Source organism: Melanotaenia boesemani, chromosome 13 (assembly GCF_017639745.1).
Source record: "Melanotaenia boesemani isolate fMelBoe1 chromosome 13, fMelBoe1.pri, whole genome shotgun sequence".
In the NCBI taxonomy this organism is placed as follows: Eukaryota; Metazoa; Chordata; class Actinopteri; order Atheriniformes; family Melanotaeniidae; genus Melanotaenia; species Melanotaenia boesemani.
The window spans coordinates 29,002,900-29,029,830 of NC_055694.1; the positions used below are offsets into that span (position 1 = coordinate 29,002,900).

General features: G+C 41.2%; 1 protein-coding gene across 4 annotated transcripts; it reads left to right on the forward strand.

Annotated features, from left to right (window-relative positions):
• Nucleotides 1–26,891, forward strand: lima1a (LIM domain and actin binding 1a). 4 transcript variants are annotated; one of them, XM_042004347.1, is made up of 11 exons: nt 1–89; nt 4,004–4,168; nt 5,453–5,498; nt 14,207–14,581; nt 19,423–19,483; nt 21,604–21,683; nt 23,506–23,571; nt 24,234–24,285; nt 24,628–24,692; nt 24,771–24,904; nt 25,409–26,891. In XM_042004347.1, the coding sequence occupies exons 2-11, from the start codon at nt 4,047–4,049 to the stop codon at nt 26,409–26,411; spliced, it is 2,004 nt and encodes a 667-aa protein (XP_041860281.1). In that variant the 5' UTR covers nt 1–89; nt 4,004–4,046; the 3' UTR covers nt 26,412–26,891. The 4 variants fall into 4 exon arrangements, with proteins under 4 accessions (XP_041860281.1, XP_041860284.1, XP_041860282.1 ...); XM_042004348.1 differs by lacking the exon at nt 1–89 and adding an exon at nt 2,814–2,949; XM_042004350.1 differs by lacking the exon at nt 14,207–14,581.
• Nucleotides 26,892–26,931: the final 40 nt, after the last annotated feature.

Consider the following 26,931-nt stretch of genomic DNA (forward strand, 5'->3'; position numbering starts at 1 on the left):
CTGGCGGAGGGATATCAGTCAGTAAATTGACGCTGAGAAGACATCAGGTGTGATGTACGTGAGCCAGAAAACCTCTTCTCAGAGCTCAGGTGAGTGTAAGAAATGCTGAAAGCAGACTGTTGTAGCTGAATCAGCCGATCCGGATGAAACCTGGTTTAACAGACCAGCAGCTGCTGCAAGATGCAAGGAAAACAAAACCATCATAGTCAGATTAAACTCTTCTTCGTCACACTTAACTTGAAACCTGTCTCATCTCAGACATAACTGTTTCCTGTCTGTCTACCAGTTGGTCTGACTGGGGTTTAATTGTCTTGTTTTTAGACAAAATAACCACAGAAAATCATTTCTAGATGAAACCATGATGATCCGTGTTTTGTACAGTAAAAACAGAATGATGTTTTCTAAAATTACGAAGACAGGAAGACGTGTTTTCAGTTTTTTTTTCTAGAAATATTTTCTATGAGCATTTTTTTCTTTTTATTGAGGAAAGATTACAGATTTCACAGCAATATGATATTAATAATATCTAGATACTGATTTTCACAGTAAGTTAACACAGAAGCAAGAATGAAACAGACAATGGATACATAGACATTTTAGAAGAAAGAACTCAATAAATCCACCAGAAAGGTTGTTACTTATTTGTAACCAGCAAAACCAGTTTGTCACCTTAATTAAATTCTGATGTTTTTTTCACTTTGAAAAACAAAGAAAAAAGAAACATGTTAAAGCGTCTGAGAAACCCATAGAGATCCAGCGTAGGATGGAGATCCAGTGTAGGACGGAGATCCAGCGTAGGATGCAGATCCAGCGTAGGATGGAGATCCAGCGTAGGATGGAGATCCAGCGTAGGACGCAGATCCAGCGTAGGATGGAGATCCAGCGTAGGACGGAGATCCAGCGTAGGATGGAGATCAAGCGTAGGATGCAGATCCAGCGTAGGATGGAGATCAAGCGTAGGATGCAGATCCAGCGTAGGATGCAGATCCAGCGTAGGATGGAGATCCAGTGTAGGATGGAGATCCAGTGTAGGACGGAGATCCAGCTTAGGATGGAGATCCTGCGTAGGATGGAGATCCAGCGTAGGACGGAGATCCAGCGTAGGATGCAGATCCAGCGTAGGACGGAGATCAAGCGTAGGATGGAGATCAAGCGTAGGATGGAGATCCAGCGTAGGATGCAGATCCAGCGTAGGACGGAGATCAAGCGTAGGATGGAGATCAAGCGTAGGATGCAGATCCAGCGTAGGATGGAGATCAAGCGTAGGATGGAGATCCAGCGTAGGATGCAGATCCAGCGTAGGATGGAGATCCAGCGTAGGACGGAGATCCAGTGTAAGATGGAGACTTGTTTGACTTCCTCTTAAGCATCAGGTTTTGTCAAAGATCTAACAATGGGACTTCAGATTTTTTAGATGTAAATATAAAAATGTAGGTGGAGGACAGGTGTCTGTTTTCATCCTCAGACAAATTTGGTTTAATGATCTGGGATTGATGACATCCGTCCTCTCCTCCTGGATATATATGGATCATGTAGAAAAATAACTCTGAGAAAGAATAGTTTGAGTTCAAGTCAGGCTCATGTTTTCCAGTCTTCCTCTATATAAATCTGATCCCTGCTTCTTGACCCTTTCAGATTTGGATGAGAATATCTGATGTTCATACTATTTCTGTCAGCCTGATGAAGAACATCTGGAATTCCGACAGAATTTGTCCTCTTTGGATCCAACATGTTGTAACAAGTGAATCCTAGAAAACTTTGGACTAGAAAGGTGGAGTTAAGGTTTATCAGACATCTGTACTGACCTCTGAGATTTTACTGATGAAAAAAGGTTTGTTTTGAATTCAGTCATGAATTATACACACCCTCGCAGTGAATGTGAGGTTGTTGGCAGATATCACTCAGGAGGATAAAGCGGGAACACCGGAGTGGAAGATCATCATCTCTACCTGGCATACAGAAGATGGAAGTGATGCAGAACTGTTTTTTAGTCTGGGGGCTGCTTTTGTCCATCAGGAAGTCATGTTGAGAACAGGTGGAGTTTGATGAAGACAGTAACTGTTAAAGTGAACTACAACATGATGAGAAACTCCTGAGGACGGTGAGAATTCCCTTTGGAAATACCACCCAGAGTAACATAAATGAATCAGGTTCTATCTGGACAGTGTTCTTGATCAATAATAGAACCTCTTACCCTCCTCATGGTAGTCTGAAGTCTTTTCTCCGAGTCACATCTCCATCTTGAAGCTTCAGCTGTAGCCTGGCCTCATCTCTGCCCACAAATTCCCAACAACAGCACACGGGATTCCAAAGAATTTCCCAGGAAAGGCTGCGTGTGGTTTTATGTTCATGTTTTAGTTTCTGTTCAGGAACAGATCTTTTTAGATTAGCAGTAACAAGCTTCACCCCCCCAGAAGAACACCTTCAGAGCTGCAGTCACCACAACAAACACCAGACAGCATGTCAGACAGAAAACTGAATCATCTTTGTTCTGAAACTCATAGTTTGATCAGGAAGGAGGAAAGAGGAGTTCTCTCCTTCATTCTTCACTTTTGAGGCTCTGATAGAGAACCTGATTCAGGACGGACTCAGCTCATCAATCCAGATGTTTATCCAGCAGTTTTCCCTTGTTCCAACATGTTAAATGATTCATAGAACCACCGTCAGCTGGTTCTGTGAATGACTCGCATCCTGTAAAGTCGTCACCTTGTAAGGAAGTGGGCAGATGTGAGTCAGAGGAGCTTCCTGGAATCATCCCCCCCTCCCCATCTGTGCTCCATGCTGCTTGATCAGTGTGGGAGTTGCAGCTTGTACCTGCCAGGTGGAGCTGAAAGCTGCTTTGTTATTGGCTGACAAGAAGTTTAACTTAGCTGTCTACTTCAGAGAAAGAAACGGACCGATAGAGGACTTCTGAGGAAAACTTGACTTGGAGAGAATCATCTGAGGAAGGTAGATCTGTTTTTATTTGTATTGTTGGAGTTTAGATTGTTGTTGAACGGGTGGTTAAAGTTTAATGAACGTCTGAGGATGTTAACATCTTAGACGTCTTATTTTAACTTGCTGGAGCGATGCTGCTCTTTGGAACGGGACTTTCTGAATTTGCATGAGCTGCATCAGTTTTACATCCTGATTTGTTTGTTATCTGGACGCTGCGACGGTCTGACGGGTCATTTAGGACTCGTTTAGCAGGCGGCTGCTGCAGGAGGCTGGCTTATCTCACATTTTCTGCTCCTTGTCAGTTTCTTTCTCTTCATTTAGAACATTTTTAACATTTCAGGACATGAAATTGCTCTGTTGAAAGTTGAGATGACTGTTTTTCTCCAGCTGTTGTTCACAATCTCACATGAATTGTTTGCTTGAACAGTATGATAGATGGAAGTTTCTGAGGCAGCTGAATAATAAACATTTAAAATCTTTGGATTTTATCAGTTTGATGTTTTCACTGATGAAATATTTTGGGGTTTCAGACTTTTTAAGACACAAAGGACTGTGTTAAATCATTATTTTTCAGTCTGGCTCAGTTTTTATCTGGAGGATTTGGGGATTTAAATTTAGTTTTAAATAGAGCTTTTTTAAACACAGGGCCTTTGGGTGGAGGCCCTGGAGCTTCTTATGTCACCAGACTCATCCAGAGTGGGAAAATTCTGAGTTGTTGCATGTGGCTGCTTGTCCTCACACGCAGGCTGTGATGGTGCGGAACAAGTAAACAGACTTTTCCTCTACCTGTCTGCTAAAGTTGTGTATGTACATGTGTGTTTGTGCATGTACAGGACGGTTTTTTGTGATACCCGAGTATCGGCTGTCTTCACCCTCATAGTTTTATACAGGTTGGTGTCCCACAGGGAACAGATGGAAGGCGTCTCCATGCTTGCTTGGCAGATATAACAGATCCTCTGATGTGAACACAATGGAAGTGTTTCATTTGGAGAAATAACAAAAAGAGGACACAGCCTCTTTCACTTTGCTTTTGTGGCTGACGATGCAGCTTTTTGTTTCTTTTCAGTGTGAGGACGTGTCTTCCAGGAAAGCTGACAAACACAGAAAAGATGACCTCTCTTCAACCATTCAGCCGTAAGCAGTGGTCCTCTCAGTCTCTGAGAGTCACCGCCAAGGAGCTGTCCATCGTCGCCCGAGGAAAAAACAGCGCTATCGCAGAACGCTTCTCCAGGTAAGTCTCTGCTTACTGTGTTCCCGAGAGTCTGATTATCATCAGCCCTAAACTCTTGTTGGACTCTGCAGACTTCACTGAGGAAGCAGTTTTTGGAGGCGCTGTGCTACCCAGAACTCTCCTTTCACTACAGATCAAGTAACTAATTAGTGAAATGAGGTGGAGGTGGTGTGGCAGGTTGTTTCCTTTCTACAGTTACTTCTTTTGACTAGGTGGTCAGGAACAGGTCACATGTAGTGGTCCATCAGTTTAGTCCTATCACACTGGAACAAATTCGGTTAATGCTTCATTTCATTAGAAAAAAGACGAGATGGCAAGCAAAGTTAAATTAGCAAAGTAATGGTAGATAAATTTCAGAAAAATGTAATTTTTCATTTAAAAAAGTTTCTATTGAGGGTTTATGCCAGGATTTTTTAAACTGTGGGAAAGGGCTATGTACAAGAACAAAGAACCTCTCCATTATCTTACATCACCTGACTCTATCTCAGGTTTCTTCCTCTTTGAAAATATTTTAATGTTGCCTTACTCATCTGAAAATACAACCAAGAATGAGTCATTACAGAAAACCAGCTGACATCCTTTTTGTTTTACGTAATTTAACGTCATCTGAAATAACACTGACGTTAACATCAGGGTCATCACTGGCTGTTAAACATCACCATGGTGATTCATTAAAGAAATCCAGGAGGACATTATGAGAGGAATACAGGGGGGGAAAAGACAGAAAGGGGCTGCACAAGAAATAAGAGGAGAATCATCATCAGACTGACTTTTACTGGCTGGAGTGATCTAAGAGAAGAGACAGGATGAAGATAATGCTGGATTAGACATCGATAGGGGGAATATCTGACAAAGTTGTGGGGCTTTAATACACTGACTGGTGTTCATTGTTGGTGTACATAAAGTTTATTCTGGTCTTTGTTAGTTAAGCAACAACTATCTGGGTGTCCAGATAAACAGTAAACATGTAAAACTGTTGAACCTTTTTTTTTTAAATCTAAATTTACCTTCATTAGCAGCAGCTAATGTGTGATGCGTCAATCCCCATCAGCATGTATTGATCTGTCACACATGTTTGGAATGCAAAAATTTTTTTATTTTATCATTTTAATCTGCAGGATTTTCCAATGTTCAGTTCTTATGTTTTCAAAGTTGCTGCAACTTGGAAATGCCTGTGTGCATGTTGATGTTTTTGGAGAGGAGAAGAAACTTATTTTCAGAGTGAAGCAGTCTGTTGTCTTCCTCCATCGCCCTTCATCAGTAACGGGTCTCCCTCCTTCACAGATACCAGATGGCAGCAGAAGAAGGCAGTGCGGAGAAGAAGGAAACGGTAGGTACCCACTCTCCTCTTCATGTCTGAGCCCCCATCTGTGGGTGGAGGAGCTACAGCGGAGACATCATCAGGTGTGAGTACAGGAAGTAAAACACCTGGGTGGGTTTAACAAGGTTCACATTCGGTGTGTTGATGAAAACGTTCTCTTGAAGAAAAGTGGAGCAGCTGCAGTTTAAATCAGGGTGATCTGTCCAGTCAGAATGAGGACTGATCCGGTGTTACAGGGAGGTTTATTGGCAGCAGTGCAGTCCAATCAGGAACCAGATCCAATTAAGCCTGAACCAAAACGCAAATGATCTGCTAGGCCACTTTCAGGATTAACACATTTGTCATCACATTTGTTTTGAGGATATTTCCAGTGGATCCTAGTTCAGACTCTGTTGAGGTTTGCACCCTGTGGTGGTCTGGACTGATGAGGCCTCCACCAGCAGACTTTGTTTCCTAGAGCCACCGTGATGTTGACGGACTGGGTTGGTCCTGAATTGGTGGATTGGGCTGGTCCTGGTTTGACAGACTGGGTCAGTTCTGGACGACGGACCAGCTTGGTCCTCGGTTGACGGATTTCCTGGTTATCATAGATAAACTAATCATTGACTTGGTTTCACAAAATCAGTAACACATCAGTTACCATGGAGATTTATTCTGTGCTAGCCATCCAGGAAGTTGTTTACCATTCCCAGTCCAGAGTAACTCATGTTCAGTTTTAAAATGATTTAGTCGAAATTTTCTTCTAGTCTGATGTTTTCTTTTTTATTGATTATGTAAAAATAAGATTAAATAACCAGACTCACATATAGCCGTTTAGGTATATAATGAGGCGGCATGGCTCAGTGGGTAGAGTGGTCATCCTGTAGCCTGAGGGTTGCCAGTTCAATCCCGACCCGTCGAGCTCATGTGGAGGTGTCCCTGAGCAAGACACCGAGCCCCTAATTGCTCTTGATGGGCCGTGGTTGAGCACCTTGCATGGCAGCTCCCGCTGTCAGTGCGTGAATGTGTGTGTGAAAGGGTGAATTTGATGTAGATGTAAAAGCGCTATATAAGTACAGACCATTTAGCATTTATATGTTACTGTGATCATCATCGTCAGTGATTAAAGTCACTGGGACAGAAAATTATCTACAAGATTGCTGAACATACTAATAGATATGGAGATATGTTTGGTCTGGATCAGTAAGTAATATAATTAATTATTAAGGTGCTTTCTTGCACATTAAGTGGATCCACTGCTGTTTGCAAGTTTTTTCTGTTACATTTTGGATTTACAACCATTGTTTTCTTCACACAAAGTACCGAGCACAATAACATAAAAGCTCAGCGGGTGTACTCTGAGGACAGTAGAGGGAGGAAACCCCATCTTCTATCCAACCCCTTAGACTCACAGTACTTACATAAACCAGAACTTAATAAAAGAACTTACAAACATAACAGTGATACTGTGATACAGTGAGCTTACAGCTTTTGGATTTATAACTGCTAATGCAACACTTCAAGATCTGTTCATCTCAACAACATGAACACCCATGATTCTTTACCGTTGCATTCAGTCAGAATGCTACAAAATTATGTGATTTAATTCTTCCTAAGCCTCCTTTACTAGTTGTTGTTAACTTGGGGTGAAGTAATATTAAATTAGGAATAGTTTATTAATCCTCTAAGGTAAAGTTATAAGGTTATTTCTAAGTACAGAGCAGCCACGTTTCCATGTCAGCATTAGTTTATCTTTATGTATATTTTATGTATATGTGTATATATATATATATATATATATATATATATATATATATATATATATATATATATATATATATATACATACATACATACATACATACATACATACATACATAAATATAAATATTTATAAAGAATATAAACCACCCACGTGGTCGGATCTGAGTGGTCATGTGGTTGATGCCCCGGCAGATCGCTCAGTTTAAATGGAGTGAAAACTCTGCCTACCTGGCAATAACAATAAATGGTGCAGACTGACTACCATTAACAGGGAATAACCCTTTATCTGCACATTACAGTTAACATTTAAAATAATGCATACCGAAATAAATGAACATTATTTACCATTCATGTTTAACTCATTTCTCAAGCTTATTCCAAGAATATCTTGCTTTTTATCCATTATGTGTGGTGTAAATTCCAGGGAGGAAAAATAAAAGCAGCACAACTTTTCTTGCAGCTTTTATGTTGTGTTATTGCTAATTTTGCACTGTTGTGGCTTTTGTGCTCGCCTTGTGGCTTTTGTGTTCATGTTGTGGCTTTTGCATTGCTGTGACACTCCAGGTGACCGTAGGTAGGGATTATTGATGGTAAAACACCCAAGATGGATTCTGGAGTCAGTCTTCTTTGGTACTTTACTGGCATTTAACTCTGTAGCTCACCCCTAAAGAACTTAATTCTGATTCAAACACGGGTCTGTGTGGAGTTTGCATGTTCTCCTTGTGTATGCATGGGTTCTCTCCAGGTGTGAGTGGTGTTTGTCTCTCGGTGCTGGTCTTGTGATGGACTGGTGACCTGTCCAGCTGTACCTGCCTTTCACCTGATAACTGCTGGGATAGACTCCACACAACCCTGAAGTGTTATAGAAAACGAACGAATGAATGAATGAATGAATGAATGAATGTACAATTTTTCCAGTGTCCCTAGTAGCTTAATCTGTATCATTGTTAATTAAAATTATACAGGCCATACTGCTGATATACAGACAGTCAGCACACTGAATAATCCTGTAGACCACTGCATTAGCCAATTCATTGAGCAAATACTTTTACTTTTAATACTTTAAGTCTGTTTGAAAGCAAGTACTTCCTTTAATTCAAGTAAAAATGGTTAATGTGGTACTTTTACTAGAGTACATTTGTACTGTATGTTTATTTATACTTTTACTAAAGTATTTTGAATACTTCCTGCAACACTGTCACTATGGCATCAACATGAATCAGAAACAGAATTTTAAGGTCAGAAAGTTAAGTAGTGTTGGTTTAAAACTGTGCAGGATATAACGGTTGCTCAGTTTCCACCAGGTCAGAACTTGCATCTAATCCCTCACAACATCTTCCAGCTTACTTCACACTTGGAGGATGTTCATTCGCCTTTTGTATTGTATTTAAAAATAAATAAAGAGAAAACAAATTCAAATAAATAAATAAAAAAAATAAAAGTTAATAAAATTATTTTAGGTGATGTAGAGGTAAAAAAGAGAAGGAAAAACTCTTTTGAGGAGAGGAGTAATGAGGAGAAGATACTGGAGGTAAAGCTCTAGTTCTTTTCTAGTTCAACTTACTTCTGCCTAATTGGCAGAAAATGCGGCTCTCACTGAGAGCTGGTGGAAAAGATTTACAATACCTTTGTAAAGCTCATTCAGCCAGACTTTCAGACACAGGCTGCTGAACCTCCAACATTTTGCATGCCTGAGCATGTGCAGGGTTCAGACGGGGGTTTTGGGTTTTTGGGTGTCCCCTGCTGACAGGGGTCACCAAAGAGCTGTAAAAGCAGTTAGACTAAAAGAAAACCTCCAGAAAGATTACAAGAACATGCAGTAGTCCTGTCTGATTGCAGATGTTTCAATGTTCAGCAGCTTTTCATACTTCACCACATCATTTTTCTTATTTGGAATAAACTCTATAACTGGACGTGAAGTCAGAGGTCACCATGGCTGTTTTTTCTCATTTCAGAGGATGCATACAGTTTTTAGATTTTGTTCTTCTGCAGGTTTAATGTTCAGTTTTAAGTTTTCTCTTTGTTAGTTTGTGTAATTAACATAATTCTTTTTGTAGATCAGTGAATAAATGGAAAAATGTGAACATCTGCAGTGTGTTATAAGTGATAGGGCTGTAGCCGTTCAAAATATTTAATCACAATTAACAATTAATCAGGAGTGTCCTAAGTTAACTTGCAATTAATCACATATTAATCACAAACTGTTATGTTACTAAATGTACTATAACAGGACTTTTATCACATTTTTAATACTTCTGTTTATACAGAAGCATTTCAGACACACACACACATACACATACACACACACACCTACACACACAGATCCTTCAAAAACACACACACATTTCATCCTAAGGACAAAAATGTCACCCTGTCAAAAACAACTGTAAAAATATGATATATTGAATTTTTTTCCACTTTAAATGAGTTAGTCTTTTAAAACAATTTCAGCCTGAAATACACCTATCAGATAAAAATTATATATTTTTTGTTTTTAAACTATATAAAGGCAGTTTGTTTGTGTAACTCCACAGGACCTCTCTCATTCTCTTGTCGACCTCAACTGGATGGCCAGCTGCAGTGTACACCAGGTGTAAGAACTTTAGAGATGTAAATCTTTATTCTATATATTGTTATCTTTTTTGGCATGTACTGCCTGAAGCTTCCCTGGCCTCTGAATAGGACAAGGTGTTCATCCTGATTGGGCTGAACAGCATCACCATTCCTAGGTTATGCAGAAAGCAGTCAGCTTGTCATCACACATCAGGGTCGGGATATTTTGTCATCAAACTGCAGTGTTTGACTGATGTGGTTCACCACATCAGGAATATATCCGAATTCTCTAGAAATGATCATACATCCTCAGAGTTGAAACTTGGACTCCAGATGTTGTGTTTCTATCCCTGAGTTAGCCTCAGAAACCTCTGAGGAGAATGAAGAGTCATTGTCATTTTCATAGTGTATGGTAATTTCTAGAGCCTCCCATCTTCAAAATGATTACTACTTCACTACTGCTCATACTTATGTTTATCATCATCTGCTTAAACTACCTGAATGAGATCCAAAACATAAAAATCCAATTTCTTGCTGCATAGGGATCTTTAAACCACTCAAAGGCCCCTCATCATTAGTTTTTATTATTGAATTAGCTTATAACTGGACAATTTTGAAACTGTGGTGGAGAGAAGGTCGCTGAACAAACATCACAGATAACCCTGACCATCCTCTCTACCACACTCTGGTCAGACAGCGGAGTTCCTTCATACTACTATAGGTTATTCTTCTTACTTATTTTCCCGTGCTCTGTTGATTTGTTTATGTTGTACATAGATTTGTATATTTTATTATCTGGTTTCTAGATTTGTATGTTTGTTTTGCGGTTTTATTTTGTTTGTTATCTAAATCTTTTGCGCCAATGCCTATCTATCTATCTATCTATCTATCTATCTATCTATCTATCTATCTATCTATCTATCTGTCTGTCTGTCTGTCTGTCTGTCTGTCTGTCTGTCTGTCTGTCTGTCTGTCTGTCTGTCTGTCTGTCTGTCTGTCTGTCTGTCTGTCTGTCTGTCTGTCTGTCTGTCTGTCTGTCAAAGAATATTCTGTAGATACTTAAAGGACAGTTTGAAGGTGTTGGATTTAAATCTGATCTTTCAAATAAACATCTGCTTTAGATACCAGAAAGGCTTATCAGAAAATTATTATTAATCTGGGGTTGATCTCTGTAAGTGTTCCTTAAACGTTTGCCTCAGTTTCTGATGATTCCTGTTGTTTTGCTGCCAGTGAAATAGCTTTGACTAGGCATCATCTTCACCATGGATATGATTTGACTTGCCCTCACCGTGGTTTTGTAACTGGTTTTGTAACTCAGGCCATGCCCCCGGGAAACTACTGCTGATGGAAAATAACTATGGAACATTTCAATCTAACCTGCACTGAGATTATCAGTTACTCTAAACAGTTTAACTCCATCTGACTGGGGTTTTCAGAGTTCTGTAACAAATCCTCTTGATTTGCAGCTACTTTGCATAACATAGTGAGGTTACATTTGCTTTTGGATTAGCAGTAGATTTAGGTTGGAGCTCCATAATTCAACTCTAGAACAAGGTGGTTTAACATCACCAGAACCAACTATCATAATGAACTTCAGATGGACTCACTTCAGATTGACTGTCAGTGGTCAGAAATCCTCAGGTCGTATCTGGAAAAAATTTCATTCAAGTGTTTTTAGTTTTTCCCCAAAACCTGAATGGAGCTTCAGTACATTGGTCCATGTCAGCAGTCAGAAACCTGCTGGTGTGTTGGTTTAAATTCACAGTCCATTTTGTCACTAGAAGGACCACCCTCTAGTGCAAGGTTAGACCCTCTTTTTTTCCTTCAGGACTGCCTTAAATCTTAGTGTCATAGATTCAACATGTTGTTGGAAACATTCCTCAGACATTTTGCTCTATGTTGACATGACAGCATCACACATTTGCTGCAGGTTTATCAACAGCATCCACGATGAGAATCTCCCATTCCACCACATCCCAAAGCTGCACTACTGGACTGAGATCTGTTGACTATGGAGGCCATTGGAGTCCAGTGAACTCATTGTCCTGTTCAAGAAAGCAGATGATTTAAACTTTGATGTCACAAAGTTTAAATCATCTCCAGCTGCTTTCTAAACTTTGTGACATGGTGCATTATCCTGCTGGAAGTAGCCATCAGAAGATGCTACACTGTGTTCATAAAGGGATGGACATGGTCAACAGCAATACTTAAATGTGGTTAAACCATGGTTGGTACTAAAGGGCCCAAAGTGTGCCAGGAAAATATCTCCCACAGGATTACACCACCACCAGCATGGTGAATTAAAAAACTTTAGAATGGTGGTGGTGTAATGGTGGTCAAGTGTTGATCGAAGACCGGATGGATCCATGCTTTCATGATGTTTCCACCAAATTCTGATCCTACCTGAATCTGAATGTGGAGCTGAAATGGAAACTTGTCAGACCAGGCAACATTTTCCATCTGCTATTGTCCAGTGTTCGTGAGTCTGTGTGAATTGTAGCCTCAGTTTCCTGTTCTTTGCTGACTGGAGGCACCTGGTGTGGTCTTCTGCTGCTGTAGCCCATCTGCTTCAAGGCTGGATGTGTTCTGTGTTCAGAGATGCCATTCTGCAGACCTTGGTGGGAATAAGTGGTTATTTGACTTCCTGTTGCCTTTTTATCATCTCCAACCATTTAGCCCATTCTCCTCTAACAACCATGCCACTTTTAAAGGCACTTAAATCCCTTTTTTCCTCTTTCTGATGCTCAGTTTGAACTTCAGCAAACTGTCTTGACCCTGTCTACATGACTAAATGTATTGAGTTGCTTCTATGTAAATGAACAGGTGGACCCGATGAAGTGGACGGGGAGTGTAGATATCTGCTGTGGTTGTGGAAACCACAGACTTAAAATTAATCCAAACTTTCATGCAAATACCTCAGAAATAGTTTTGTTAATTGTCCAGGAGGTGGCGTAGTTGTTAATGACTTACTGGAAATGAACTCAGATTTCGTCTGACGTGGTATATTCTGGTGAGCATGTTTGGGTTTTACCTGGAAATGAAAAAGTCAAACATGTTGACTTAAATCTTTACAATACCATTATTTCCTGACAAATGAACTTCATAAACAGCTGGATGGATTTTTGTCTCCGCTCAAAGCTGCTTCAGCTTGAACTTTTCGGAAATCTGATGTTGCCAGAACCTGGAGGCAGTTTGCAGGTTTTCTTTTTTGTTTTTTTTCAGCTCTTTCCCCTCACTGAGAGTCTGTTTCTCATTTTCTCTCCCTCCACCCCCTCACTCTTCACTCTGTCTCTGTTTCCTTTTCTATTTCCTTCCCTCTGAGCTGAAGGGGGTGGGCCACTTACTTTTCTGCTGCTTCGTTTCGATCACTTCTCAGTCCTCACATCTGGAACAGCTTGTGTGTTTTTATCCGTCCAGCGGACAAACCAACACCACACCAGCTGGCTCATCTGCATTCTTCTCAGGTTTTCAATTCTCCATGTTTTTGTTGTTACAGCAGTTTCAGGTGTGGATGTGAGGATTTAACAGCTTCCAGCTTCAGTTTCTTTTGTGATAACGTTTGTGTTTTAAAGTCTTTTCTTCCTGCAGAGGAGTAAACACTCAGGTTCTGCCGGTTGAATTTAGTTTGTGGTTTTTAACATCAGTCAGAGAACTGAGTGCTTAAAATCAGCATTGATTGACTTAACTGGCTTTATTGAAATGTAAAACTGGAAAAAGTAGGAAATTATTTACTTCCTGGTAACAAAGCAAAACTGTAGAGAGGGAGAGATAAATTAAGAAGAAAAAATAATTTTAAGCAACCATGACTTAGAAGAAAATGTTGAACTGAGGTTAAATGTCACTCGGTTTAATAAAAAAAAGAGTTTTTGAAAGGTAGAAACTTGAGGGAGGAGAGCATTGTGTTGTCTTATGGGTGGTTCGTATCACTCCTGTATATATTTGTTGATTTTTCTTTTTTTCATCTCTCTCATTCTGTTTGTCTTTTTGGGATCTGCTCATGACTGTGGTAAAAAGTTAATTAAATTATTTATTTATTTCAACAATAAGTGGTAGAACTTAATAAACTTAGCTTCTTTTTCCTTTTTTAGACATGAGTGAAAGTTTCGTTTTGTTATTATTGTATTTGTTGATATTATTAATATTTCGTGTTGTTTTTGTTGTGGAAAATTGGATGTTTTTCATTAATTAAGCTGTTCAACCTGTTTACTCTTAATATCTGATGATGTTTCCTGGTACTTTCAAATATAGGTTTAGTAAACCACACTCATATATCTTCATCTATCATATATCTATTAAAACGTGGAAATTAATACCAGATCCAATTCTGGTTAGTCCCCATAAAGGCTTGGGCCAGCTCTGCCCAGTAACATCCAGTAGACCGGTCTGAAATCATATCTCTGGGTGTTGTGGTTCTGTTCCAGGTTGTGGAACCACTTCTCTCCACGTTGTGCACCGGAAACCTGAGTATTTTAAAGAAACGCTGGGAGCAACAGCAGCAGCTGTCAACGAGCCACACAGCCCCCCTTCAGGCCCCACCTAAACCTGCACCCTCCTCAATGGTCCACACCCAGCCCAACACGCCCTCTCAGGACCAGGATCTGGAGCCACAGACCCAGATTTGTTGTGAGACCAGCAGCGAGCAGTCGGCTCACTCTGGAGATCTGACAGACATGGAGGTTAAGCCCGGTGGAGATTCAGAGGGTCAGACATCTTCAGCCGTCTTTGACATCGAGAAGTCAACTGTTCCTCTCAACAGCCTCAAGATGATGTTTGAGAGAGAAGACAGTCCAGACAAGGCAAGTCCTCCATCTTTATTTATTTTCATTGATTACAGTTCCGATCAGCATTGGCTATGGTCCATTTGGGCCCCTACTGGTTTTATCGTACATACTACCTTTGAGAACTATTTCATAACATTTTAGTGCTGATAATCCCCAATGGTGTACCGAGCTGCCTGTCCTGTACCTAGCTGTCTGATACTGACCCGTCTGTTACTGAGCGATCTTGTACTGACCCATCGCGTCCCATGCTGCACCTCACAGGAAGCGTTGGTGGAAACAGGGCTTTAGTAGTACCAGTACTAAGACTGAACCTTAGCACTCAGTTGGTGCTTTGCTGTTCTAGCTTCTAAACGATGGAGCATCCAGCTGCACTTTGTTTTCATGTTTAAATGTGCTTTTTTATGACGTAAAAGACTCTGGACAGCCTCTGGTGCTTTATAAATAAAGCTGACTGATTTAAAGCTTTCCAAGAGATCAGATACATGGCTGCTGTTGGATCAGTTAAAATGAGTTCTACGTCCACCAGATGATGAAACGTATCAGATGTTGAGATATTTTTCTCATTTTAGTCCGTCAGCTGTAACATGTTGCACCAGAGCATCCTCTGTCTCAGATAAACATCCAGTTATTAGAAGTGTTTGTTCTCAGAGGTCAGATCCCTCCGGCCTCATCATGCTTGCAATCACATGGTGCACGGCAATGTGCACATCCCTCCTCAGACTGCACACACGAGCACTCAGCTGACTGCTGCACATCCTCGCAGCATCCCAACGGCCTCTCTGCTTCCCCCGGGGCTCTGAGCTGTTATTTGTGGAGGAATTTATCATCCAGTCATGCGTTTGCTCTGAGCCTTGTGAAAAGAATCGGACTCATCCTGAATGTGTGACACAATGATGACGGACATGGTGTGTTTCCTCAACAGAGCTCTCAATTATGACAGCATTAATGAGCATTATGAGGCCAATGTTTTGGTATCTCTGACTGAGAATTAGCTGGATGTCTGGGTCCAGGTCTTCAACTTCTCCCAGTTGGTGTGACATGCTGGATTCAGTGTTTTCATATTAACAGTGGATCTTCTGACTTGTGGATCTGAAATGTTAACGATATTAACGCTCTTTACTGAGTAAAAAATTCATATTTTCCCTGTGAATGTATTTAGAGGAGGTGAATTATAAAAGTAAAAATGAAAACTAATCAGTGAAAATGAACCAAAAAAAAAAAAAAAAAATCTTATTGTCACCTGCTTTCCACCCGCACTAAATAAATATCCACCCGTACCCTAGAAATTTAATCAATGTAATTTTTACCAGCAAAACAGCATTTTTGTGGGTTACCCACCAGGTTCTTGGGGGTACCTGTCATGAAGGAGCTGGTGAAAACAGAAAAATTTCCTTTTCTGGCCCTCTTAGATGCTTTGCTGCATCATGGAGTAGCTCATCATTAAGTAGTCCCCCCACCTCCCTGCACCAGCTGCCCTTCCCCCACCCTCCTGTTTGGGTGACACAGTTAGGAGAGAAATAAAGGTGGGGGGAGTTGATATCCCCTAACCCCTCCCCACCCATCTGTATCACCGTGGCACGCTTTGCCTGCTGTTGTCATTCCTATCTTTATTCAGACACACCCTCTTTGAACCCCCCACCCCCCCGGAACACCTGCTCCCAATCTGTTCCTCCCCCACATCTCCTCCCCGAGTCTGAACCTCCTCTATGCATTCAAGGGGTAAAAACTAGTTGGATGCATACTCCTGCAGAGTGGTCTTCACCTCCATCTTCAGCTCCTCCTCCTTAGCTTCATCTTCACCAAAGGTAGAAATGGTGTTTTTCCTTCTTCTGTCTGTATTTACTGACTTCTCTGGTAGATAAAGGTGTTTTTACTTCAGCTCATAGAGGCATTTTAAGCTAAAACAGTCCTTCTAAGGCCACGTCATGGACTTGGAAATGTCGATGTTTATTTACCCACCATCATCTGGAGCTCTATCATTTTATCTTCAAGCCTGGGGAAACGCAAACATCACATCAAAGTTTTCAATTTAATACTGAAGAAGGTTTCATAAGCTGAGCTGAATGAGGAATCAGACCACAGGATTTATGAAAGAGGAGAGTTGTAAGGAAGCTGCAGACGTCTGAGTTTTGTGGTGGGAACAGCAAAAGCTTCTTCTTCCCTTTGTCCATTGTCATAAATCTGGGAACAGTCAGCGGGACTCCCATCTGTCAGGGAAGCAGGTAACTCATGCTTTTTTGTCCCATCAAAGAGCCCATTTGCAGGGTTTTGGGTCAGCTGGAGGAGCTCTGACTGATACCTGAGTTCAGGTGAGAGAAGCTCCAAAACTTTCTAGAAATAAATGAGCAGATTTTAGACTGAAGCTGTTTAAGCAGTCAGCCTAGTTGTCTGATCTGAGCCAACAGGACTGACGGATCATCCAGGACTTAATGTCTAAAATACAAGCTGGAATACTTGATTATCCAGAACAATGGAGGCAGTCAGTCATTAACAGCAGAAGCTGCAGATTTTTATTTCCTGTTTCTAATTTCTACTGAAGGTGAGAAATAAAGCGTATTTCCAGGAAGGTTTTAAAAAATCTGAGGGATGCTTAAGTCTATCTCTGTGTTTTGGTGGAGCTCAGTGTAAACAAGCCATTGTCTGTGTGAGGTTGGTTTAAGGACAGGGTGGGATCATGGGGGGGGGGGTCTTCAGCCCCATCTGTATGCTGTGTGGGAGCTTTAATAGTTTCAGGATTAGCATCAGATTTCTTTGTCTGGCCTTCCGAAACACTGTTTACATCCCTCTGGACCCTCCCAATGCTGACTCACCATACTCATCAACATACACAGACCAGTCTGGTACATGGGTGTGAAGACATGGATCTGAGGACATCGATTTGAAGACAACAGAAGTTTTCATCACAAATAACTGAAAACCCAAAATGTTTTTTTAGGGGATTAACAGACTTTAAACTTTGATTTTATTTTCTTGAGTGATTAAATCTAAACCAATTCATAAAAATAATGACCTAGCTAGAGAAAACCAGTGAATTGGATCAAATCTTCTCTGTAATTCTCAGAACTGTAAATCTCTTGCAATGGCTTGCACTTTTATATCTTTTTTTTCTTGTTTTGTGCTCAAATAAAGACTCAATCAAATCAAAAATCTTCATTTAATTTAATCTTCCGCTCTGAGCTGCATTATGAGACACTGGAGAGGAAAACCTGCATCAGAACCAGACCCAGGAAAGGAAAACCTCCATCAGGACCAGACCCAGGAATGAAAGCCTCCATTAGAACCAGTACCAAGAAGGATGGCCCTATACCTGAACTGGTTGAGAGTGGGGAGGGCAAGAAAGAGGGATCAACAAGCAGTATAACTCTAAGCCAGGGATACCTGCTGAGAAAGAAGAGACATAAATTAATGATGTCTGATATTTCTAAATGGAAAGTAAAGAGCGTAGAGAGGAGCCCAGTGCACCATGGGACGTCCCCCAGCAGTCTCAGCCTATAGCAGCAGAAAGGCTGGATAAGGGCCACCAAGTGAGACCTAACTATACAATTTATCAGAAAGAAAATTTTGAAGTTTGATCTGAAAGGTAGAAGCTTCCTGAAGCCAAAATGGGAGCCGGTTCCACAGAGAGGGGTCTGATAACTGAAGGTTTTTGATGCTGTAGAAGCCAGCATGAACACACTGAGACTGCACTCTTTTATCTTCTTTGATAGACTCTGGAAAATAGGTGTTATAGTTTAGTTTAGACATGTTTAAGTTTGTCAGTCCTTCGTTACATTAGACCTCCATCCAGCTCCGTCTCAGTTCTAGTTTTTCCAGCTGGACTTGCTGAAGCCTGCAGATGCTCTAAATATCACAAAATCTGAGCAGCTTTAGAACCACAAACAGTTTGGAGATAAATATGAAGTTGACATGCAGAACCATGTTTGTTTCAGAGGTGTAGGACCTGAGATCAGGGAGTATAACTGAAGGTTTCCCAGACTGTGGAGGAGGAGAAAGTGAGGTAGTTACTGTCTGACCTGTTGTGTAATCTGTTCCCTGACTGGTGGTTTCAGACGTAACATTGGAAAAAGTCCAGGATAAGCAGCAGTAAAGTGAAGCGCTGAGACTTACGGTGTTTGTTGTCTATCATGATAGATTTTTGCCAGTGCGAGTACAGCTCTGACTCTGAAGGGTAAATGTCTCAGGACTGTATCTGATGCACAACCATGCCTGGCCTCTGGACTATGTCTGATCTCTAGACAGTGTCTGGTCTCAGGATCCCCAGACCCTGTCCAGTCTCCAGATCGGGTCTGTCTCAGAACCATGTTGGTGTCCGGTCTCCAGACAGTGTCTGATCTCAGGTCTGTGTCCACTGTCAGAGTTTAAGGACTATGTCTGATCTCTGGATTGTATCTGGTCTCAGGCCTGTGTCCAGTCTCAGACACCACATGGTCCAGGTCCATGCCTGGTGTCTGGTCTCAGGGTCTCCAGGGCTGTGTTTGGTCTCAGGTCCATGCCTGGTGTCTGGTCTCAGGGTCTCCAGACTGTGTGTTAAAATGAGAGTCTGACATTGCTTAGCAACAAAAGAAGTGTCAGAATGGTTTGTTTTCTGGACAGATGGGGTGTCGTTCTCATCCTTGTCTCTCTGAGCTCATAATGGGATTAAAGTGGCTTTGACTGGACACCCGACACACTTGACTTTACCTCAGTTGTTTTCTGTGAGACTGTCTTGTCTGCTCCTGCTTAAATCTTCCTGATGGACAGAGTGGATTTCTCCATGTTCACTCAGCTCAGTCGGACAAGTGAGCATCAGTAGACTTTTCTTGCTTTGGTTTTGGTTTTTCTCTAAGTTGTCCAACTGTGTCTTTGTGTTCTTTCAGGGATCCAGAGAGCAGAGCAGCAGAGGAAGCAGCCGTGCTAACATGGAGCAGCTATTAGCAGGTGATTACACTTCTGTTAAGGGAAGACGGGTGGTGGTGTAATGGACAGGTTTGTTTGGAATTACCTCACAAATCTGCCACTACTTCGGCTTCTGGTGTGAAACGCGTTCCTAAAAAACAAACAAAAACAAAAAAACACCTGAAACTGTATTCCTGATATTTCTGCTGCGTTCCTCTGAGGGCTTCGAGGAAGTGATCCGACTGAGGTAAGAGATGGTGTAAACATCCAACGTGTTTCCTTTTCAACTCTTGGAGTTTATTTGCAATTAGTTGGATTTTGGGAAGAGCTGGAAGAACGAGGAGAAATCACTGTAGTTTCCAAACCAGCGTAGAAAAATCTGAGTGGAAAATATAGAGAAACTGATTGGAACTCCTGCACCTTGTTGCTGTTATGATTTGTTGCATTCTACAAGGAAATTAGACGTTTTAAATGTTGAATTTGACTTTTTATTATGAGGAAAATGTTTATTACATTATCCTGATGAAATATTGATCAGATCCGTTTGATCAGAATTAAAATCCAGTAAGAAGGTTTGCTAATCTGACTCCCTTTCCTGATGTTTCTGGATTGATTTCTGTGAAATCAGCAGGTTTTTCTCTGCGCTCTCGTCTAACAGCTCATGTCTCTTTCTAACTAAAGATAGTGAAGGTAAATATGCTGCTAGCTAGAATCCAGACCAGTTTACATCATGGAGTGTGTTATCATTCCTTTCAAATGGCCTCAAACATTTTTCTTCTCATCCTTTTCACAAACAATGTGAATATCCGTCTGGTTTCCTTTGGATAAATTACACCCTTCCTAGAAGTCAGAAGTTCAGAGGTGAAACCACAAGCTGCTCTGTCTTTAGCAGACAGCTTGAGATAAAACACAGGAAGAGACCGACTCCTGCTTCCCTCCACTCTGACCCCAGCCTCTGACCTCCTGGCAGCTCTGCAGCCGGTTTGCTGCCAGTCTGCTCAGATAACGTGTTCACTGTATTTGTTTATGACGAGAAGTGGGATAAGCCACAAAATGTAGTGGTTATTCTGTGACTAAATCCACAGTGAGTGATCTACGACAACACCATTATTTATCACAGTTTCATCATAAAGATGATCACAATCACTACTATTTTGCTAAGAGACCTCTATTTTAACCAGAAAATTATGATGAAGACTCTTCCTGTCAAACTTTCCACCAATTTTACCTTAAATTGACAGTAATGTCAAATCAGGAGCAGCCAAAGATCAGCAAGTGAGCAGAAAGTTCTACGTCTGTCTGAAAAACAAAAAAATGGTCCTCTATAGCGGGAATAAAGCCAAAAAGATGTTTTTGTTGCACCGTGGCTCCAAAAACCAGCTGAGTCAGAGTTGGTTTTGTGAGGATAGCAGGGAAATTGTAGCATAAATAACTGTAAATAGTAAAAACAGCTGGAGGAAAAATGTAAATATGTTTCTGTTCCAGATGCAGATGAGCAAAAGCTTGTTCACTGTTGATATGTGTTATTTCTACAAAGCACCGTTAATAAAATATTTTGTTGTTTTGGTTGGCGATTGTGGTTATATCGACTGATATCGATCCTGAAAAAATGTCTGGATGTGGACTGGGATTAAAAGGGTTGAGCTTCTACATTAAATTTTATATTAAAATAAACAAAAATAGCAAAATGTTTTGGATTGTTAATGGTTAAAACTGATATTCATGATTTAAACCCATTTAAAAAAGCTGTGAAAGTAAATAAGCAGAAAACTGAGGAGATGTTGACAGAAGTTTGACTCCTCGAGGTTCCACATTAAAGAAACATATATTTCTTAGCTTGATACGGGGGGCAGCAGAGATGACCTTCAGTCACACATTCATCCACTGATGCCCCCCATCGAGGGGATGCTGTCTCAACAAATGTCCCGAGGTCGGTGGTCCTGACAGAGATAAAAGGGTGTTTTCTCCACGTGACATTTAACACACAGAAAATTTTCCCAACAACAGCTGAGACCAATGATGATATTGGACTGAACGAGTGCTTATTAGGAATAACTTCTGACATTTATGTACGTCAGACAAGGTTAACTGTGTGAAGTGGTTACCATGGTTACTGTTTGTTACCAAAGTATCTGCAGTAATCATCTTCTGTTTTTTACCAGATGGAAGTCTTGCAGAGTCGGCGACTCTCCGTGACAGGATGGCCCTCTACCAAGCTGCCGTCTCCAAACAGGAAGTCACTGTGAGTGTTTTTTTTATTTCTTCTTACTGTTGGAGACTCAGAAGGTAAACAAGTGTCCACAGTTTTCTGTGGTCTCTCCACATCTCGGACGATATGACTTTGGCCATTTTTACACTAACCGACTGGTGAACTCTGGGATTAGTATTTGTGATGCGTCACGATTACAGATTTTCTTGGCACAATTATTGTTAAAGAAATTATCGCGATGTTACAGTTGTCACAATTATTATGAATAAATCAATTTCCCAACACTATGATGTGTAAAATCATCCAAACACTCCTTTATATGTCTATTAGTTTTATTTATTTCTATCTTTTCATGCCAAAAAACACTAATTTCTATAACAACAAAGTAAAGTAACTAAGAAGTTTCATTCCAGCTAAATCACCTTGTCTGTGTAAAGAATAAAATTAATCTTTCATATTAACTCTGGATTTCTCTTGGGCTATCAGTCCTCTACCTGGATGTGGTAGGCTTCTTCTTGTAAACCATGTTATAAAACAGTTTTTTTTTTTTTTGTCAAACTAAGTAAAAAATTTAGAAACTGGAAAAACATCCAGCTAGCTTTGACTTCCAGCTGTCCTTTAGCAGAATAGCTTCTGTTTGTTTGGGACTTAAATAAAACTACAATAGTGAAAATATATAAGACCATACAGTATCTCACAAACGTGAGTACACCCCTCACATTTCTGCAAATATTTAATTATATCTTTTCATGGGACAGCACTGCAGAAATGACACTTTGACACAATGTAAAGTAGTCTGTGTACAGCTCATTTTGAGTTAATCTACTTTCCCCTCAATAAAACTCAGCACACAGCCATTAATGTCTAAACTGCTGGCAACAAAAGTGAGTACACCCCTAAGTGAAAATGTCCAAATTGGGACCCAAGTGTCAATATTTTGTGTGGCCACCATTATTTTCCAGCTCTGTTTTAACCCTCTTGGCATGGAGTTCACCTGAGCTTCACAGGCTGCCTCTGGAATCCTCTTCCACTCCTCCATGATGGCATCATGGATGTCAGCTCCTCCACCTTCCGTTTGAGGAGGCTCCACAGATGCTCAATAGGGTTCAGGTCTGGAGACATGCTTGGCCAGTTCATCGCCATTACCCACAGCTTCTTTAGCAAGGCAGTGGTTGTCTTTGGGGTGTATTTGGGGGTTGTTATCATGTTGGAATACTGCTCTGCGGCCCAGTTTCCGAAGGCAGGGAATCATGCTCTGCTTTAGTATGTCACGGTACATGCTGGCAATCATGGTTCCTTCAATGACCTGTAGCTCCCCAGTGCTGACAGCACTCATGCAGCCCCAGACCATGACATTCCCACTACCACGCTTAACTCTTGGCAAGACACACTTGTATGGCTCACCTGGTTGCTGCCACACACGCTTGAGACCATTTGAAACAAATAAGTTCATCTTGGTCTTATCAGACCATAGGACATGGTTCCAATAATCCATGTCCTTAGTCTGCATGTCTTTAGCAAACTGTTTCAGGCTTTCTTGTGAATCGTCCTTAGAAGAGGCTTCCTTCTGGGATGACAGCCATGCAGACCAATTTGATGCAGTGTGTGGCGTACGGTCTGAGCAATGACAGGCTGACTCCCCCACCCCTCAACATCAGCAGCAATGCTGACACGTCACACGTCTATTTTCCAAAAAACAACATCATGAGAAAAGTAAAGTTTGTAGCAGGAGAGATAAAAATAAAAAAGCAGATTTTTTTTTCAAGATGAAAACCTCAATGCACCTAATCAGTAAATCTGATCAGCTGTTCGGTATTTTGTACATGAACTTGTTGTCTGATGTCTTGTTTGTCAGAGCGATCAGCTGGACACTTTCTGTGGGAAGCAGAAGGAGAACGTCCCGCCGTGCAGTCTGGACTCGGTGAGTTTCTGCCGTTTGATGATATGAAGGTCTTGGAAGATGATGTGCAATTTTTGGTGGACGTTCTGCACTTCTTTATGAATTCTACCAGGAAACAACTGATTTTTAGGGCCAATGCCACACGTATGTGTGTGTGTGTGTGATATATATATATATATCACACACACACATACGTGTGTACTCTGATAATAAAATTTACTTTTGTCTGCTCAAAATAGCAGTGATCATAGAATGACATGAGAAACACCTCAGCCTGTTGGTCACTAAATGAGACCCCACAAACACCACAGAACTGAACTGATGTCAGCGAACGCACCCACGTATCGATGCTGATACAAGTAAAAAAAGAGCAAGACACCGAACCCCTAATTTCTCCTGATGGGTTGTGGTTGAGTGCCTTGCATGGCAGCTCCTGCAATCAGTGTGTGAATTGGGAATGTGATGTATAATGTAAAGTGCTTTGGGTATCATTCAAGGTATAGTAAAGCGCTATATTAATACAAACTATTTACCATTTTACCATTTACCATGTTTTGGATGTTTGTAGTGGACGTTCTGTGCTTTTTGGTGGTTGATGTTTAGTTCTTGGTTGATGTTCTGCTGTGTAGTTTGTCTTTGAAGTCCAAAAGATGGTTTGTGATGCAGTTCTCTGTTTTTTCCAGAGTCCAGAGTCAGAATCATACACCAGAAGAGATTTTAACTTGGAGAGCAACGGTAATTCACTTTTTGACTTGGCGATCTAAATTTTCAAGGTTGAGAAGAAGTAAATGTTGTTTTGTTGTTTTTTTTGTGTTGAAATGTGATAACTTTAGAACCTATATCTTTACACACACACGCACACACACACACAAACACACACACACACACATACATATATATATATATATATATATATATATATATATATGTCTCTCTCCATTTAAATCATAGCATTTTTTTTCTTTTTTTTTTAATATTTACAACTAACATGAAGTTTGTGTTACTTTTCTTCAACTCCAAAATAACTTCTTTCAGCTTCACTTTTCATTGTTACTCTTCTTTCTATCGCTCCATCAGGCTCAACTCCAGGAACTCCTGCATCCTCCAGTCAGAAGAACTCCTCTCAGTCCAGGACCCCCAGGGTGAGTCCTCTCAGGAACCAGACTTATGAACTTTACTTCTGTTCTTTGTGGATGAATGAGAGTATGTTCTGTGTGCAGAGCTTCCGCCTGCCGGTGAAGGAGACCTGTGTGTCGTGTCTGAAGACGGTTTATCCTCTGGAGAGGCTGGTGGCCAATCAGCATGTTTACCACAGCTCATGTTTCCGCTGCTCACACTGCAACACTAAACTGAGGTGAGGACCACAGCCAGGAGTCGTAGAAACAGGAGATGATGTTGGTAGGGAAGCGGTTAAGAACAGACGGTCCTGGTTCATGACAACCAGCTCCCCTAAAACCCGAAGAAAAATCCTGATACTTTAATCTGGAGGTGTGTTCGAGCAGGAAACATCGAAAACCTGCAGGACAGTGGTCCTGGAAAATTGAAGCGATGTTGGTTGTTTTGTCATTTAAATTCCCTGTATAAAAAAGCATTATAAAAAAAACAGCTAAAAGAGATAATAATTAATATTATAATACTTAATTCTTCTAGAACTTTGATCAACTTGCTTACTCTTAACTTTCAAATAAAGATAATTTCTGTTTAAAAGGGAAAATTAAACTTTTTGTCCTGTTAAACCACCCTGCCATATTGGTCTAACAACTCCTTTAGTCTTTTTTTTTTCCATTAATTTTCTGTGGGGGTAAATCCAATTAATGGTCTTCATTTTCTTTTTTTCTTTTGTGTGTTTCTTGTTAAGTTTGGCGAACTACGCGTCTCTGCACAGCAACGTCTACTGCAAGCCGCACTTCTGTCAGCTCTTTAAGGCCAAAGGTAACTATGATGAGGGCTTCGGCCGCCGACCCCACAAAGAGCTGTGGGAGAACAAAGCAGAGAGTGGAGAAATGTCCCCACAGAGTGTCTCTGGGGCCAAACCAAAGATGGAAAGTCCAGCTTCAGACCTGGAGAGCCCCAGTGTGGAGGACTCCCCACTGGCTAAAGTCAACATCCTGACAGCTACGATGGAGTCTATGGGGCAGGGAACGCCAGAAAAACCCGACCGACCGGCAGAGACCCGCAGGTTGAAGATCTCCTGGCCCCCACGAACCGAGCCGGAGGATACACCCAGCAGTTCCGCGACTCCAACAACCCCAAAAGCAGGCTCTGCCAGTAAGCCTGTCAGAGCCAAGTGGCCCCCTGAGAGGGACTTTTCCTCCTCACCCTCCCAGCAAGCTGGTTGCTCTCTCTATCTGTGCCAGAGCTCCTCTCTGAAGGAGACAGACGGGCCCCTCTTGGTGCCAGATCAGGCCAACGGTGGCCCCCTTTCCTCCGAGGGGCAAGAACTCAGTCCTGAACCTCCCAGTGTGGAGCTGCAGCTGTTGGACCAACACACCCCCACCGGAGACATCAGTTCAGGTGAGGAGGAGGAGCAGGAAGAGGAAATGAAGGACATGAAAGAGCATCATCTCACCACAGAAAAACAATTAGATGCTGCAGGAAGTGAGGATGAGGAGCAAATGGAGGAGGGAGATGGGGAAGTGCTCTCAATGGAGGGTCAGGAAAGTCCAACAGAGCCGACCACCATCTCGTCTCCCGAGGGGGGGGTGGAGGCCAGTCAGTCGTCCCAGGATGTGGGCTTCTGGGACAGCGATGAGGTGGAAGATAAAGAGGAAGAGGAGCGAGACATGTTGACAGTGGAGGAGCTGATAAAAAAAAACAGATACTATGAGGATGAAGAGGAGGAGGAAGAGGAGGACATTTAAAGCAGCCAGAGATGATCCAGGGTGGTTCCAGTTGTAGACATATGGAACGGGAACTCTGAGCTCATCGAGGAAGCTGTTCCCCGACTGAAAACATCTCACCTGTTTTAAGATGAAATTCAACTTCTGTAATGAATGTTTTTAAAATGAAGCAGGGACCACAGACGTCTCTTCTGTTTTCATTGGCTGTTTTTCAATGTGCTTTAATGGAAACCAACTTCACAGTGGAACTGACAGGAACCGTCGGCTGCTTTGGGACTGAACAGGCAGTGGGCTCATTAAAACAAAGAACATCTAGATCTGCTTTAGAAAAGGAAGCTCAGCATTTCCAACTTTCTTGACTTCTAAGTTACTGCTTTATTTTTCACCATCCATTTTTCTTTCTTTCTTTTAAATGGTTATAACATGATATTAAAATGTTGTGTTTTTAAAAGCAGGTGACCAAATGCTTTGAATTGTTAAAAATAAATAGTTATATCCTAACTGTGTTGTTTCTAGTTGAATGTTTTAATGTTCTGGCTAA